This window comes from Eschrichtius robustus, chromosome 1, assembly GCF_028021215.1.
Source record: "Eschrichtius robustus isolate mEscRob2 chromosome 1, mEscRob2.pri, whole genome shotgun sequence".
Taxonomy (NCBI): domain Eukaryota; kingdom Metazoa; phylum Chordata; class Mammalia; order Artiodactyla; family Eschrichtiidae; genus Eschrichtius; species Eschrichtius robustus.
The window spans coordinates 148,937,778-148,952,129 of NC_090824.1; the positions used below are offsets into that span (position 1 = coordinate 148,937,778).

General features: G+C 47.5%; 1 protein-coding gene across 10 annotated transcripts in view; it reads right to left on the bottom strand.

Annotated features, from left to right (window-relative positions):
• The window catches only part of LRRK1 (leucine rich repeat kinase 1), a 118,043-nt gene that overhangs the window by 9,207 nt on the left and 94,484 nt on the right, over positions 1-14,352 (bottom strand). For all 10 annotated transcript variants that reach the window (XR_011075513.1, XR_011075514.1, XM_068556672.1 and 7 more), the window contains 6 exons: positions 13,802-14,051; positions 11,164-11,330; positions 8,316-8,513; positions 7,062-7,339; positions 5,253-5,447; positions 4,317-4,468 (listed from right to left, as the gene is read on the bottom strand). Coding sequence is in view for 8 of the 10 variants with exons in the window: in XM_068556672.1 (XP_068412773.1) it covers positions 4,317-4,468; positions 5,253-5,447; positions 7,062-7,339; positions 8,316-8,513; positions 11,164-11,330; positions 13,802-14,051 (1,240 nt within the window). In the remaining 2 variants the exon portion in view is untranslated. The remainder of the gene's footprint in view (positions 1-4,316; positions 4,469-5,252; positions 5,448-7,061; positions 7,340-8,315; positions 8,514-11,163; positions 11,331-13,801; positions 14,052-14,352) is intronic.

Genomic DNA, 14,352 nt, shown 5'->3' on the forward strand with positions numbered 1-14,352 from the left:
GGGCAGAGAAAGCCCATTCCCAAGCAGAAGAAAGACCCTCTTCTTTCTGTGACCTTTGAGGGCTCAAAAAGTTGCCCACAGCATGAAGGGACACCAGGGGGCTGTACCTGCACTAAGGCCGCTCCCTGCCCTCCCACTGGCCATGTCTCCCCCCCCGCGCCCCCGCCACACACACACAGCAGAGTACATCAGGTCAACCAGAGACAGATGGGGGAACTGCAGAGTAGACTGGGGGTCTCAAAACAGGCCCCCAACATAAGTGCTCTGAGAGCTAACAAGCTGTTGTGTATGAGAGTGGCCCTTCACTCACCCGCCCCACCATGTTCCCCAGCATCACCATCTCCCCACCGTCCTTGATAGGCATCCAGCATGTTCACTGCCTGGAGGGAAGACTGCAGCTGGGGCAGGGGTTGGTTATTCACCCAGGCCACACAGATCTTTTCCCCAGTCCAAGGGAATAAGTCAATTGAGTGGATAGCAGTTCTCAATGTAACATTTTTCTGCCATCAAATTTCGGAAACCCTTGCCATTGTTGACTGATAACGTGTATTCGCAGATGATAAGAGATGAGTGAAAAATCAGCAAATGAAAACTTTCTTCAAAGTTATATTCCCCCCTTTTTCTCCAGTCTTTTTTCTATGCATTGAAAAAATAAAACTAGGATATTATAAATAACTTTACATTTAACTTGGAAAAAATTAAAAATATAGAGAAACTTAAAGGATAACACACCCCTATTCTATCCAACAAGAATTTTGTTATGTGTATCCTGTTTTCTGCATGTCCCCCCTTTCTTCTCACCCACTTCCCTTCCTTAATTCAGGATGGTCTCATTTCCCCCTCCACTCTCACTTCCCAGGCTCACTGCCCTTTGTGCTTCTGGCCATAATTTCTTCCCCTCACCTTCCAGTGAGCTTGCCCCTTCTTCAGGCTGGGGGTGAGCTTTTAAAACCCTCCCAAGTCACAGAGAGAGGCCTCCCCTTGCCACTGGAGATAAGCTTTTACAGCTCTGAGCAGTATTGTCTCCAATATCCTGGGTGAGTCTGTAAGACTGAGAAGGTGAAGAAAGTATTGCTGGGCGGTGGGGTGGAGCAGGGCCCATGCCAGAAGCAGCACTGAGCACCCCAACATCCCTGCAACCTTGGGAAAGGTTCCTAGACCAGCAATTACTGGGTCAAAGGGTATAAGTATTTCGAAGCCATTTAAGACATACTGACAAATTGGTTTTCAGACAGATGTGCAAATTTAGATGCTCACCAGTAAGGTATGACCCACCCTCAGTAGCATCCATTATTATCTTTGAAAAAAAAAGTTTGCCAACATGATGAGCAAGAAAAAAAAGTTATCTTGCAGATTGAATTTATATTTCTTTGATTACCGGAAAGTTCAAATGTTAAAAAATATGTTCATTGTCCTCTGTTTACCTTTCTCAAAGGATACTTATGTTCCTTGCCTATTTACTATTGGATTTTAGTATTTTTTTCCACTGATTTGTAAAAATCCCTGAAATAAAAAGATTAATAATTTAAAATTTTCTCTATTCGTTTAAAAGATTTTAGAGAGTCTGTTGAGGAAATAAATATTGACGGGAAAATTGGGTTTATTTTTATATACACTGGTGAGCATTTCAATTTATTTTATGTGTACATTTATACTCTTTAATAGTAAGAGGGCTTTATTTTCATGATAGGCAATATGCCTATATTTCCTGGTCTTCTGAGATTGTGACATTCCACCAAAAGCATTGTGATATCGGGATGCTGTGCCCATAAAGGAGTTTGAAAACCATGTGCTGTCGTTCAAACCAGAGGGCCCAGGCCCCACCTATCAATCCCTCCCTCCTTTCTTCTTTTTCACAGTGTGCATATCACGGCGCATGTGGCCATCACCCAGCTTCAGTAATTATCACCGTATGGCCATGTCAGTTCATCTCTGCCCCCATCCAATTTTTTTCTCTCCCCAGATTCTTATGAAGCAAATCCCCCAAATCATCTTTTATCTATAATGTTTCTGCATTTATCTCTAAAAGATGATTAGGAAAAAAAAAGATGATTAGAAACCTAACCACAATGCATGACCCTACCTAAGAAAAGAGAAAATAATTCCTTAATATGAATATCCAGTATTCAAACTTCCCCAACTCTCTCATCATTGTTTTCAGTTTGCTTGAATCAGCAGTGAAAGAAAGCCCACATTTCCACTGATTTTTATGTCTCAGTCTTTTGATAGGTTTTCCTTCCCTCCTTCTCTTTCTCCCCTAGCAGGTCATGTGCTGAAGACACTGGGAGATGTCCTGTGGAGTTCCTGCATCCCAGGGTTTCATCTACCTCATTCTCCTGTCCCCGATCTTGAGTCTTGATTAGATTCCATCTGAATTTTTAGGCAAGAATACTTCCTCATTGGGGTTGTGTATTTCTATTGAGAGGCACACAATGTCTGGTTCTTGCTCCTTTTTTGATCATTAATGATAACTGCCTACATCCATTATTTCAATAGAGATTACAAAATGCTGACATTCTAATTCTAGCATTTCTTCTTCATTTATTAGCTTCATTTACTCTAAAAAGAAAAACTTCCTCCTATCATCTCTTTTGCTAGCTACTATGGGGCACAGCTCACATAGGAAAGGCAGAATAAAACCTTGATTCTTTCTGTATAGACTAGTTTTCAAAATAATAGGTTTGTTCCCTAGGAGCTAGGAGCCTCCAATGATGACCAATGAGGAGTTTTATAAGTTAAGAAAAATTTTAAATTATTATTTTTTTATTAAGTAGCATTAGAAACTAATGAATTTAAACAATTTGATGTGTCTCAATTCATTGCAGATATTTATTCTTACTGATCCTTGGTTGCCCTATCTTTGGCCAGTGGGAACCTATTCAGATTGGCTCCTGAGTCCCTTTGATCCACCCTCACAAGTCTCTGATGGCATCCCTGTTTCCAGTGTGTCAGATGTTTCAGGTCCACTTCCTGCCCCAAATCTGGAGTCAGCCACTTCTCCAATAAGCCTTGGTTCCCCTTGGCACTTAGAGACCACCATCTGCATCCTAGGGGTGCTCACTAGTATTTGGTTGGTCATTGTTTCTAGGCCTTTTCAATGGGCAGAGCTAGGAAATATGAGTTCATTTTTCTTAAAGCTAAAATACTCACAAATCCACCCAATTTAAATTCAGAACTACAGGATTTTCATTTAACCTATCTTTTATATTTTGCATGCTGAGTATCACAATTTGCAATGCATGGCACCAACATAATTACTCATTAACTTTACCCTACAATTATAAGCAATGCCTTAAAATAGCAACACTATCACCAACATTATAATTACTGACTATGTGTATATGTATATGCGTATATACACACCTACATTTATATGTATTTTTTTACATATATATGGACATATATGTATACACTTTTTACATATATTTTTTTATTTTTATTTTTTAGGGCAGTTTTGTTTTTCTTAGAGTGCATCTTATGTCAGAACACTCAGTCCCAGTGACATAAAACCTGATGAAAACCTTACCAATAGTGACCTAGGGAAATGGCAAAGTCCCTTCCATTTATCTCATTGCATCTTAAGCTTTGCTTTATCTAAGCCTTATCAGATTTGAGCACCTGCAAATGTTGCACTAAGCTTCCTAGAAGACTATTCGTGCCATGAAATGCTCTCTTGCTTCTGAAGATGTCACTCTAGGTAGGTGGGAGAGGCCACACCTCTGGCCAGGACTGAAGGGTCTCACACAGGATGGTGCTTTTCTGCAAAATCTCTCTGATACTATCTTTCCAAGTCCCTGGCCTCTCTGTCATTCTCCTTGAAAATGGAAAGCCCCTCCCCAATGTCCCTGTCCTTCCTGCCACATCACTAAGAAAAAGAGATGCACCTGGAAGGTGGGGGGGGGGCATGAATCCTTATTTAAGGGCATCCCTCTTGCTTGGTCCTGGGACGCCTTCCCTTCTCTCTACTCAGCAACTCCGCTCCAGTACCTTCCTCTCTTCCTGACCCCCAGCATCATTTACTTCCTCTACCATCAAGCTGCAAATAACTCCCATCTTAAAACAAAACCCTCCTTTGACCCCCGCCCCCCACGTCCCTGTGGCAGACATCACGTTTTCTCTGCTTCTCTCATCCACAAACCCACACGTGCATGTCTGTGGACTGTTTTCTCTCTCAAGCAGACTCCATCAGGCTTTCAACCCACTGTCCACTAAACATCTCTCACCATGGTCATCCATGACTGCTCCCCAAGTCCATGGTCACCCCCCCCCCCCCCGCATTCTGATACCAGCAGGGCACGGTAGGCCTCAGATGTTACCTGGACTCCTCTTTCCCATCCCAGAACACCACCATGTACTCCTGGCCCTGGGACGAGAAGAAGGCCGTCTGCTTCCCGCAGGGCAGCTGGTACATGAAGGTTGCAAAGGTTGGGTCCTTCATCTGGCTCACCACTGCCAGGGCCAGTGGTCGCTGAGGGAGAGAGGCCAGCAGGGTCATGAGCAAGGGTCACTTACAACCAGATGGATGCCCATTCTTTCCTTGAAACTAAGGGTCTTGAACCAGGAAGGAAGAAGTGGAATCTGCTTATTCAGGAGCCAATCAAAACAAGAGGTCAAAACAACTTCAGATACCAGAAACAAACCCTTCCAGGGTCTGGGTCACCGTTATCCATGGCAACTCAAAGTCAGGTGGTCAGGTTAGCCTAAACTCTGATATTCCAACCCCCATGCCCAGGGACACAAAATCTGGAAAATAATTTTTCTCAGACCTCATTTACTCTCAGTGCATTAAACTAGCATCATCTAATTTGATAAATGAGTTTTAACCTTGAAACCATTGGTCTCTTCCAAAAACAACTAGCTTCAAAATGATAATATGGCTCCTGCTTCTCATGAGCAAACCTTCTTCCCATACTTTAAAAAGAGATACGTACATTCTCTCTGCTCTTGCATGGGGGCTGTATCGCTATAAAAGTTGGTTTGCTTTATTCGCATGATGATGTAACACAAAAGTTGGGGAGGAAAAGAAACTTCATTTTTCCTGAGAGTGACACCCACTCAAAGAAAATGAACTGGATGTATTAGAAGCAATACATATCTCTTTGTAGAAGAGATAAGCAGAAAAGGGTTGCCCCATTTGTTCTAGACCCTCAGTGAAGAGTGGGCAGGCAGCCATACATGTGCACTCTGGAGACCCATAGCCTCCACCAGCTGGCAGGAGCTGCCAGGCCCCCAGGCTCTGTGCCCCCAGGTACCTTCTCGGGCTTTGTGTCCCAGCACTCCATCATAAGCGCCTGGAGTCGATGGAACTGCACTTCCTCCAGCTGCCCCAGAACCGGGCGGATGCCCTTGGACAGTTTCTTGGCAATCTGAAGCTGGTGCTGGCCCAGCGCAGGCCGCTGTCCTGACAGCAACTCGTAGAGCACCATCCCATAGGAAAACATGTCTACCTAGGCAGAGAGGCAAGCCAAGTCAGACCCCCTGCCTGGGCCCAGCAGATCTTGCAAGCTGGCCCTGAGAGACAGAGGGAGTGGGGAGACACGTTAGATAAGGAAAACATGGGCCCTGTCCAAAGGAAGACAATCATCAATTTCACCAATCCATCCACCTCTCTCTACCTGTCCAAGCATCCCACCAACCATCTGACCAACCATCATTCTGTCCCTTTATCCATCTATATTCCAGTTCTTCCTTTTTTTCCTTCCTTCCTCCCTTCTTTCTGTCCATCCATCCAGCCAGCCACCCACCTGATCACCTGTCCTTCTGCACATTTATCTATCCATCTTCCTATGTACCCATATATGCATCCATCTGACTGTCCTTCTGTCCATTTACCCATCCATCCTCCCATACTTCCTTCCTTCCATCCACTCATCCATCCATTCATCCATCCATCCATCCATCCATACATCCATCCATCCACTAAACACATAATGAAAACTTGCTGTCAGGCACCGGTTAAGGGCTCGAAGGATGCCATGGTCCTTTCCCTTAAGTATAAAAACAAGGCAGGAAAATGCAAACTCTTGGTTTAACATGCTTGGTAGTAGGAGTACATGCAAATCATAAAGAGGGGAAAGTCTCCCAGATCACAACATCTTGATTCCTCTAAATGTCATGAAAATGTGCCTAAAGGAGAGAGTTACACAGGTCTCCATGAGGGTCAAGAAATAACTTTTTAGCAGGAGAATGGCTAAGATAGACCTGAGAATTTTCAATGTGAAGGTTCTGTTATAAATTTAGTTATGAGGTGCCTTGTCACCTGTTACTAAGAAGCTTAAATTTGTCACTCTGATTTTCCTTTTCTATCTTGGTTAATAGCTACAGGTGCCGATTTAACCCACATATGCTTGGGTCATTCTTGAAGCAATTAATCAATGACCCATCTGCAAATCACCAAATAATGAGAAATTACAGACCAGGGGAGTTTCACTGCTGGCTGATTAATTAACCAGGGCTGGCACTAGATGCAAGGCGAGCATTGTAAGATGGTTTTAAGTTGTCTGTGTGCCTGCATCTACCAAACAGCCCTCAGGGAAGAAGGCAAACATTTAGCCTTCGTCTCAGCCAACGCTGGCCATGCGGCCGCCTGGGAGGCCATGCTTAACCTGCCAGAATTCACTCTCTTCTCGTGGCTTTGGTGATGCTGCCTTTTGATTTGACCAGGAGCCTTTACCATCCTTATCTGTCTGTTCCTCACAAGTCACTGTGAGGCTGGTCCTCTGTCTCCATTTAGCACATTTAAATGGCAGAGTTGGGACACAAATCCGGACCCATCTCTGTCTTGGACTTTTTGTCCACTGTGCACAGCCTTCACTATGTTCCTGAACTGAGGTTTGAGTATTCTGAGGCTAGGTCACTGTTCTGAAGCTAAGGAGAAGTCACCCTTGACATTACTAGGTAGATACAGGCCTCTGTGCCCTTCTGGTTCAAGCCAGTGCCTGTGGTTGAGCACAGGAGAGGGAGAGATGTGTGCTCGGGGGCATGTGGAGCCCAGAAGCTGCAGGTGCCTCCAGGACTACGCAGTCCTGGGCCAGGGGACAGCAGTGGGCCAGGGCCCGTACCTTCTCGTCGTACACGATGCGAGGCCTGATCTCTGGGGCCTGGTAGCCAGGAGTGCCCTCCACACCGAGGGCGCCCTCGTGAAATGACTGCCGGGATATGCCGTAGTCTGACAGCTTGATGTTGATGTGCTCCTTGACGTCCAGAGACCAGACCAGGATGTTGTCTGATTTCAGGTCACAGAAGATGATGTTTTTCTTGTGCAGGTAGGCCAGGCCGGAGGCTATCTGGTAGGCTATTTTTTGGGTGAGCATGTGTCCCAGGGGCATAAAGGAAGAATCTTTGCAAAGAAAAAATTATCAAACTATCATCATAACAGCTCTCTTCTTTTCTTACCTCTGTCTCCCCAAATACTTTATATTCTACTGACGCGTTCTCATTGCTCTCCAGGATGGATGCCAGAAGAGACAGAGAACGACCTTCTTAAGATTATTTAGGTTAGAAATGCTTGTTGTTACTGCTTCATGGCATCTCATGAATTGCATCTCTGCAATTGTTGGTGTTTTTACCAAAAAGAGCAAGGATTCAAAATTCCTAGAGTTCATCTCAGGCCAAGATTGCTATAATGTCAAGGGGTGAGTTGCAGGTATAAGAACTCCATTAAAAAAAAAATCTCTTCCACTGGGGGAGGAATAATTGATTTTAACTGCATTTCTTCTTGCTGAGTTAAAAGACAGCTACCTCTTTCCCTCTGTCAGCTCTTTGGAATTTAGTTACCCATTTCTCAGGGTAAATATTTAAAACTTTTGTTAAAAAATAATATAAGATAAAACTGACCCCAGGGTCTCAGATTTTTAACAATCGTGGACAGATGTGGTGAGTTATGGGCAAAGGAGAGATTTATGTGGCTACTGGGCTCACCAGGCTGCTGCTGATCGGGCCTCCCTGGGCTGCCTCTTTTGATGCTCTCACTGCCCTCCAAGTGGGGCTATTATCATCCTCCTTTTACGGATGAGTAAATTAAGCAACTTCCTGGATTATGGCAGACAGCCTGGACTCGGAACATGGCTCTGTCTGACTCCAAACTGTGAACTCCTGCAGCCTCGCCAACACCACTGCCCAGCACTTAGGCCTGGAGAAGCTCTTTTATCACCTACTGGGAGTGGCACATGAGCCACAGGTGGGTGTGCCCGGCCACAGATGGCTCCCCAGGACCTGAGCTGCCCACCACGGGCTCTCTGTCCTCCCAGGGGCTGAACTGGGCCGGGGCGGGCCCCAGGCAGCGCTCTGTGGAAGATTCTGGGCATGGTGGGTACCTTTGGCATTCTCGGACAGCACGGTGTTGAGGCTGCCAAGCGGGGCGAGCTCCAGGGCGAAGCAGAGCGGGTGGACGCTGATGCCGATGAGGGACACGATGCAGGGGTGCTGCAGGGCGTGCAGCATGCTGGCCTCCTGCCGGAACTCGGAGAAGTTCCTCATGGCGTCTGTGGACCGAAGGTGCCTCAGCATGGTGTCTGCAGGGAGAGCACGGCTGTCACCACTGCCTGGGGAGCCTGCGTAGGGCGACTCTGCGTGGGGGCCCTGTCACACTCAGAGCTGCCTCACGGGGACTCGAGGGGCTGGGCAGGGCCAGGATTTACATTTTAAGTCACTCAACATAACTGGGGTTGCAATATCGTCACCCAATTTTGGCACCAAATGTAGGCATTCCTGAGGCATCCAGGCTGGTATCAAGCCCCCTCCTCAGGTCTACACTTGTCCTGTCACACTCGGCATTCCTATCCCCTTGATGCACATGCCCCCACCCTTGTCACCCACTCTCTTAGCCCTCACCCCACCCCGCTGCTGGCTGCCTGAGGGTCTCAATTGGATCTTATTCCAATCCTGCATCCCCGAGTGTCACCCAGAGCCTGGCTCAGGCAACACGTCTGGCATGTAACCAAGTTCCACTGCTCATCTGCAGGGATGCTGGGGGCTTGGTCGCTGCTGCTCACCTTACTCCCTGCCAGGAGCCAGGACCATGAAGGGCAGAAAGGACTACCACTCTCTTGTCAGCCAGAGAGAAAACCATGGGGCAGCCATGGGCCTGTGACACGTCACCTCAGGCCAGAGGAGAAAGGTCTATGGGCAGTGGTGGGCTGTGCTGTAACCTTCTCCCAATGTCCTTGAAATGCATCCCTCAGGGAAGGCATTTGCCTGAGTCCCCCTGAGGGGCCTTTCCCACCAACTGCTCACCCACCAGGCTGTGGCCAGCCCTGAGGTCACCGAGCAGTGTCCACCAGGTCCTGCTTGTCTTCTTGTGTCCTGATCTGTCCCTCCCCTATGTTCAGATTTTAAAATCAGGGATCATTGGACATGGAAGTTTAAACAGCATGAAGAAAATCTTGGCAGTTAAAATGTATCAACTGTGCCAGATCTATGTGTGTGCCAGACAAACTTGTTTTTTAAGTGTAAAAGTCTTGTTTTTCACATTGGGTCTTTAGACCATTAAGAATGTATTTCTGACATGGTCGAAGCCTGACCCAAGTCTGCCCCAGTTTAGCGAATAGTCAGCCTTTCCCACTGACTCCTAACGCTACCTCTGCCACGTGCCAGCCTCGCCTCCCACACACATGCAGGCTCTCTCTGTTCCCTTGACAGGCCCAGCTGTGCCCCAGGAGAACACTGCCTTAATGCCTGGAGACTTATAAGTCAGGCGTTTGCTGGGCAAGCCTCTCTCCTTTGTCTTCCGTTGTGGGATTTTCTTGGCAGTTCTTGGGTTTTTGTCACTTCACATGCATTTTATTTTCATTATTTTTAAAATTTTTATGTATTTATTTGGCTACACTGTGTGGCATGAGGGATCTTAGTTTCCCAACCAGGGATCGAACCCGTGCACCCTGCAGTGAAAGCACGGAGTCTTAACCACTGGACCGCCAGGGAAGTCCCCACATGCATTTTAGAATCAGTCAGATTTAACACACACACATACCCTGCTGGAATTTAGATGAGAACTAAATTGAATGATATATATTAATTATTCCTCAATACTTTACGGTTTAATTGCTGCCATGGAAGGCATTTTCTAATGGGTCATTGTTGCCAAATTTGATGTTGAGCTCACGTCTAACAACTTTATCAAACTCTTATTGGCTGTGATGTTTGTCAATAAAGTCTCTTAGATTTACATTCTCTGCATATAACTATGGTTTTGTTTCTTCCTTTTGTAAAAAATTTATTTTATTTTATTTATTTTATTTTTGGCTGCATTGGGTCTTCATTGCTGCATGCGGGCTTTCTCTAGTTGTGGTGAGCGGCGGCTACTCTTCATTGTGGCGTGCGGGCTTCTCATTGTGGTGGCTTCTCTTGTTGCAGAGCATGGGCTCTAGGCGAGAGGGCTCAGTAGTTGTGGCTTAGTTGCTCTGCGGCTTGTGGGATCTTCCTGGACCAGGGCTCGAACCCGTGTCCCCTGAATTGGCAGGGGGATTCCCAACCACTGCGCCACCAGGGAAGCCCCATGTCTCTTTCTTTCTGATCTGTTTCTTTATATTGTTCTATGATTCTAATTTTTCTACCAAGAGTGTAAATTCCTCTTGTGATCATGAAGATAACCATGCTAAGCTAGGGGCAGTGAGAAATGTGATATCCAGCCGGCTGGAAGGGAGGGAGCCTCCTAGCGCTTGCCCTAGCTGGGCATTAAGTGGTGACGTGTTGCTCTAGAACATCTCTGAGCTGCGCATGATGTGTGGACCTGAGCATGCCTAGGCAAGAGGGTGTGCCCTCCTTCAGGTGGAGGGGGTAAGGGAGAAGCCACCCATGCTGGCTTCCCAATTCATCCATCTGGAGTGTTCACCATCCTTCCTTTAGTGGCTGGGTGGGGTGGCCCAGGGTGAGAGGTCCACCTGAGGTCTGACTGTGTGCCCACCACGTGTCAGGCCTGCGCTGGACATGGAGTGGATGGAAATTGTAAGGATGGCCCGTGCTCTTGGGGGCTCAGGTCCAGACAAGAAAGTAATCTCCAAAAGCAATTTCTAGGCCTTGCTCAGCCTGATCCTCAGGCCTGGCCCACATTGGCTTTGCTCACCCTCCTCCCCTGCCTGTGTGGCCTCAGGGGTCTCTAAGGTGGTGCAAGTTTGGACCAAGGGAAAACACGTGTGAAAAGAAACAATGCAGGGCCCTGTTTACCTTCAGGGGCATTAGCAAAGTTCTTGAATTTCTTGATCTGGAATCGCTTCACAGCCACGGGCTGGCCTTGGTACCGGGCCCGGTAAATGATGGTGCCACTCCCGCCTTGGCCCAGGACAGTGCTCTCATCCTCGCTGTGCTCCAGCTTGCTGTTCTCCAGGAAGAGCCTGCCGGAAACACAGTATGTGGGGGGGTTAGAACAGACCTCCCTACCCACCCCCTATAACCTGGAGAGGCCCGCTGAGGTGGGAGGCGGGTCCTGGGCTGGGCAGGTACAAGAATGTGCTTGGCCATTAGTTCCCACTGAGGAGAGTCAGGGTTCAAAGCCACCGGGAGGTCACACAGATATGGGGTAAACCCCAGCCCTGGGCAGGTCACTCAGCCCTGACAAGCCTTGGTCTCCTCTATAAAATGGGCTCATAACAGGAATGGCCTCAGAGGTATGGATGGTGAGTGGCTTAGGGTAAAGCCTCTGAAGGTGGCGGACACAGAAAAATAATTCCTTTGGACATTTTCCTCCAAAAGGTTCTATGCTTTGAGAGCTAGTATCCATCAGACAAACTGCATTTATTTACTGCTAGGTTAGTTGTTTCCTCATTTCCTTTTATTAAGCCAATAATTATATAAATGGCCATATAGAGCTTCTGATCAGCATGGCCAGTGTCCCCACAATTGATGGCTAGGATTTTACCCAAAGGCAGGGAGTTTAGATCTTCTCACCTGTCTGTGTGTTCTAATCCTAGGTAAAAGGGGGACTTCTGTCGGGCTTTTGGAAATATTGCAAGTCACTTCTGGAAGGGAGGGAAAGAGGGAGGGATGCAGGAAGGGAGAGAAAGAGGGAGGGAGGGCGGGCAAGGCAGCCGGATGCCCTCCCATTTCAGGGCTTCCACCTGCTCTGCTGAGGTCCCCCAGTGTTCCTCTTCAGCTACCTCTGCCGGGTGCCTCCACTGGAGCTCTCCTGGCCCAACAGACCAATACCCCTCTCCCACCCCCCAACCATGCAGTTGTTGCCCATGTCTTCCAGGAACAGATTTTGCAGCTGCTTAGACTCTGCACAGCTCAACCACATCACACTCCTGGTAGATGCAACTGTACCCATTGTAGACCTTGGTGATGCAGCTGAAGATGAACTGGGCTGTTCTCCAAGTGCCCACCCTAAAACCACCTGCTCGGGAAGTGTGGGCACTTGGAAGCCTCATAAGACAGGGAACAGTGGCAATGCTGAAGATCCGTTGGGGCTTTCTGTTAGGACTCCTGTAATTTGGGGACACAGGACAAGGCTCTGTGGATGCCAGATTGCCCCTGCCCCCACCTGCCTAAACTCCCAGTCAGGGAGTGTGATGCTTTGGGGCCATGGTTGGGCCATAGCTAAAGTTTCCAGAGAGTCTCTGCTGGATTGTGAATTCTGTTCATATTCTTGGGCATTTCAACTCCCAGCCAAGTACCCTGGTTTAAGAACCATGCTATAGCCTGCAATTAGATCCAAACCAACAGGGACAACCAATCTGGCTTTGCTTTCCAGATTCCATACAGTAGACTCAATAGCCCAGATTCAGTGGGGGCATAAAACATAACAAGGTTCAGCAAATAAATGAAAATTCTAAAATTTGGAGCTGCCTAATCGGGCATCCCACCATGAAATCTGATTCGCACATATATAGATCTCTGCATGTGGTCTCCAAGACGTGACAACCCTCATGTTGAAGATCTAGAGATAAAGGTAAGTCACTTTGCAGAAGAGTGGTATTTAGTTGTCATTTCTACCAATGAGGTAATGGGAATATTAAAAAGATCTATGGGGGAAATTTTTCCAATGTAGGAAGTGATTTCTTAATTTAATAGACTCATCCAGAAGCATACTTTGGAACCACAATCCTGCAATATCTTGGAGTACTCCATATCCATTTTCTTGGGGTGGGGGAGCAATTTGGAAAAATGACAACACAAATATTCTCACCCCCCCCCAAGGGTTTCTTTAAAGAAACCAAATAGCAATCCTTTGAATAAGAAAACAACAGGATTTCACAACTCCAAAAACACTGCTAACCACCAATGTCAAATTATCTCCAGGGAGACCAAATCATGGCTTCTGGTTTCCATGACTACAGAAGATTCCATCTTTTACCAAGCACTTGGATTCTGTGACTGTTTCCTATAGGGTGGGACCACAAAACGTTTTCTCTTTTCTCCAGCATTCTCTCTCCAGTTATTATCTTAGATTAATATAGGTAGACTCATCTCTAGGAACAGATTTAGGGGATCTAAATGCTCAGCTGCAGGGTAGCAGTGAGGAGTCAGCATTTGCCAAGAAAAGAAAATGAGGCGGTACATCTGGGAGCACCCCCTTTTTGGACACCAATGGATATTTGTCTTCTATTCCTTGATCCAGCAGCAAAGTAGGAATCAGAGAGGAGGGCCAGCTCAGTGGAAAAGAGCACCAGCTAATGTGAGGGAGAAATGGTGTGGGGTCCCAGGATGACTTCAACTTCCAAGTGCTCTGCCTATTGGCTGGGCCTGTGTGGCTTCAAAAAGAAAGCTGACAGCCTGGTTCCCTTCAGGCAGCCTAGGCTGGGAACCTAAAAGTCACCTCAGGTTGGGTGGGAAGCAGTGGGTCCTGTGCATCAGCGCTGTGGCATACCTGGCTGGGAAGTCGGTCATGAACAGCTCAGGGACCAGCTCCTGGAGGGGCACGGGGAGGTCGGGGTGTCTGGGGCAGGAGATGAAGTCCTGCTCGATGGCTGTCAACACGCAGTCTTCCATGTCAAAGTACTGCACATCCTCCAATCTCTCACTTGGGTCGGCGTGCTGAGCCCAGGAGGTCTCGCACACTGGGCAGGGCACATACTGCTCCATCAGTGGGGTCCCATCGCTTTCCGTGGCCGTCAGGGCTAAATGGGGACACAGCAGGAGTCAGCTCACACAAAGGCGGCTGCAGGTGGGTCCCTGAACAGCATCTGTACCCCCAGGCTGGGTGAGCCTTTCACAGGAGGGGGTCTGTATGCCCTGGCCTGGACCCCAGGGAGTGGCTGAAACATGACTGCCGCACTCGGGTTCCTTTTTGGGGAGCACCATCCTCGATCCTAAAAGACACTTGCAGGGAGGGGCCAGGGATGCACTGGACAGTCTCCAGGGGGTCTAGACCCAGAGGTAGCTGGCCTAGGAGGTGCTGAGAGTTTGGGGATCCCTCCT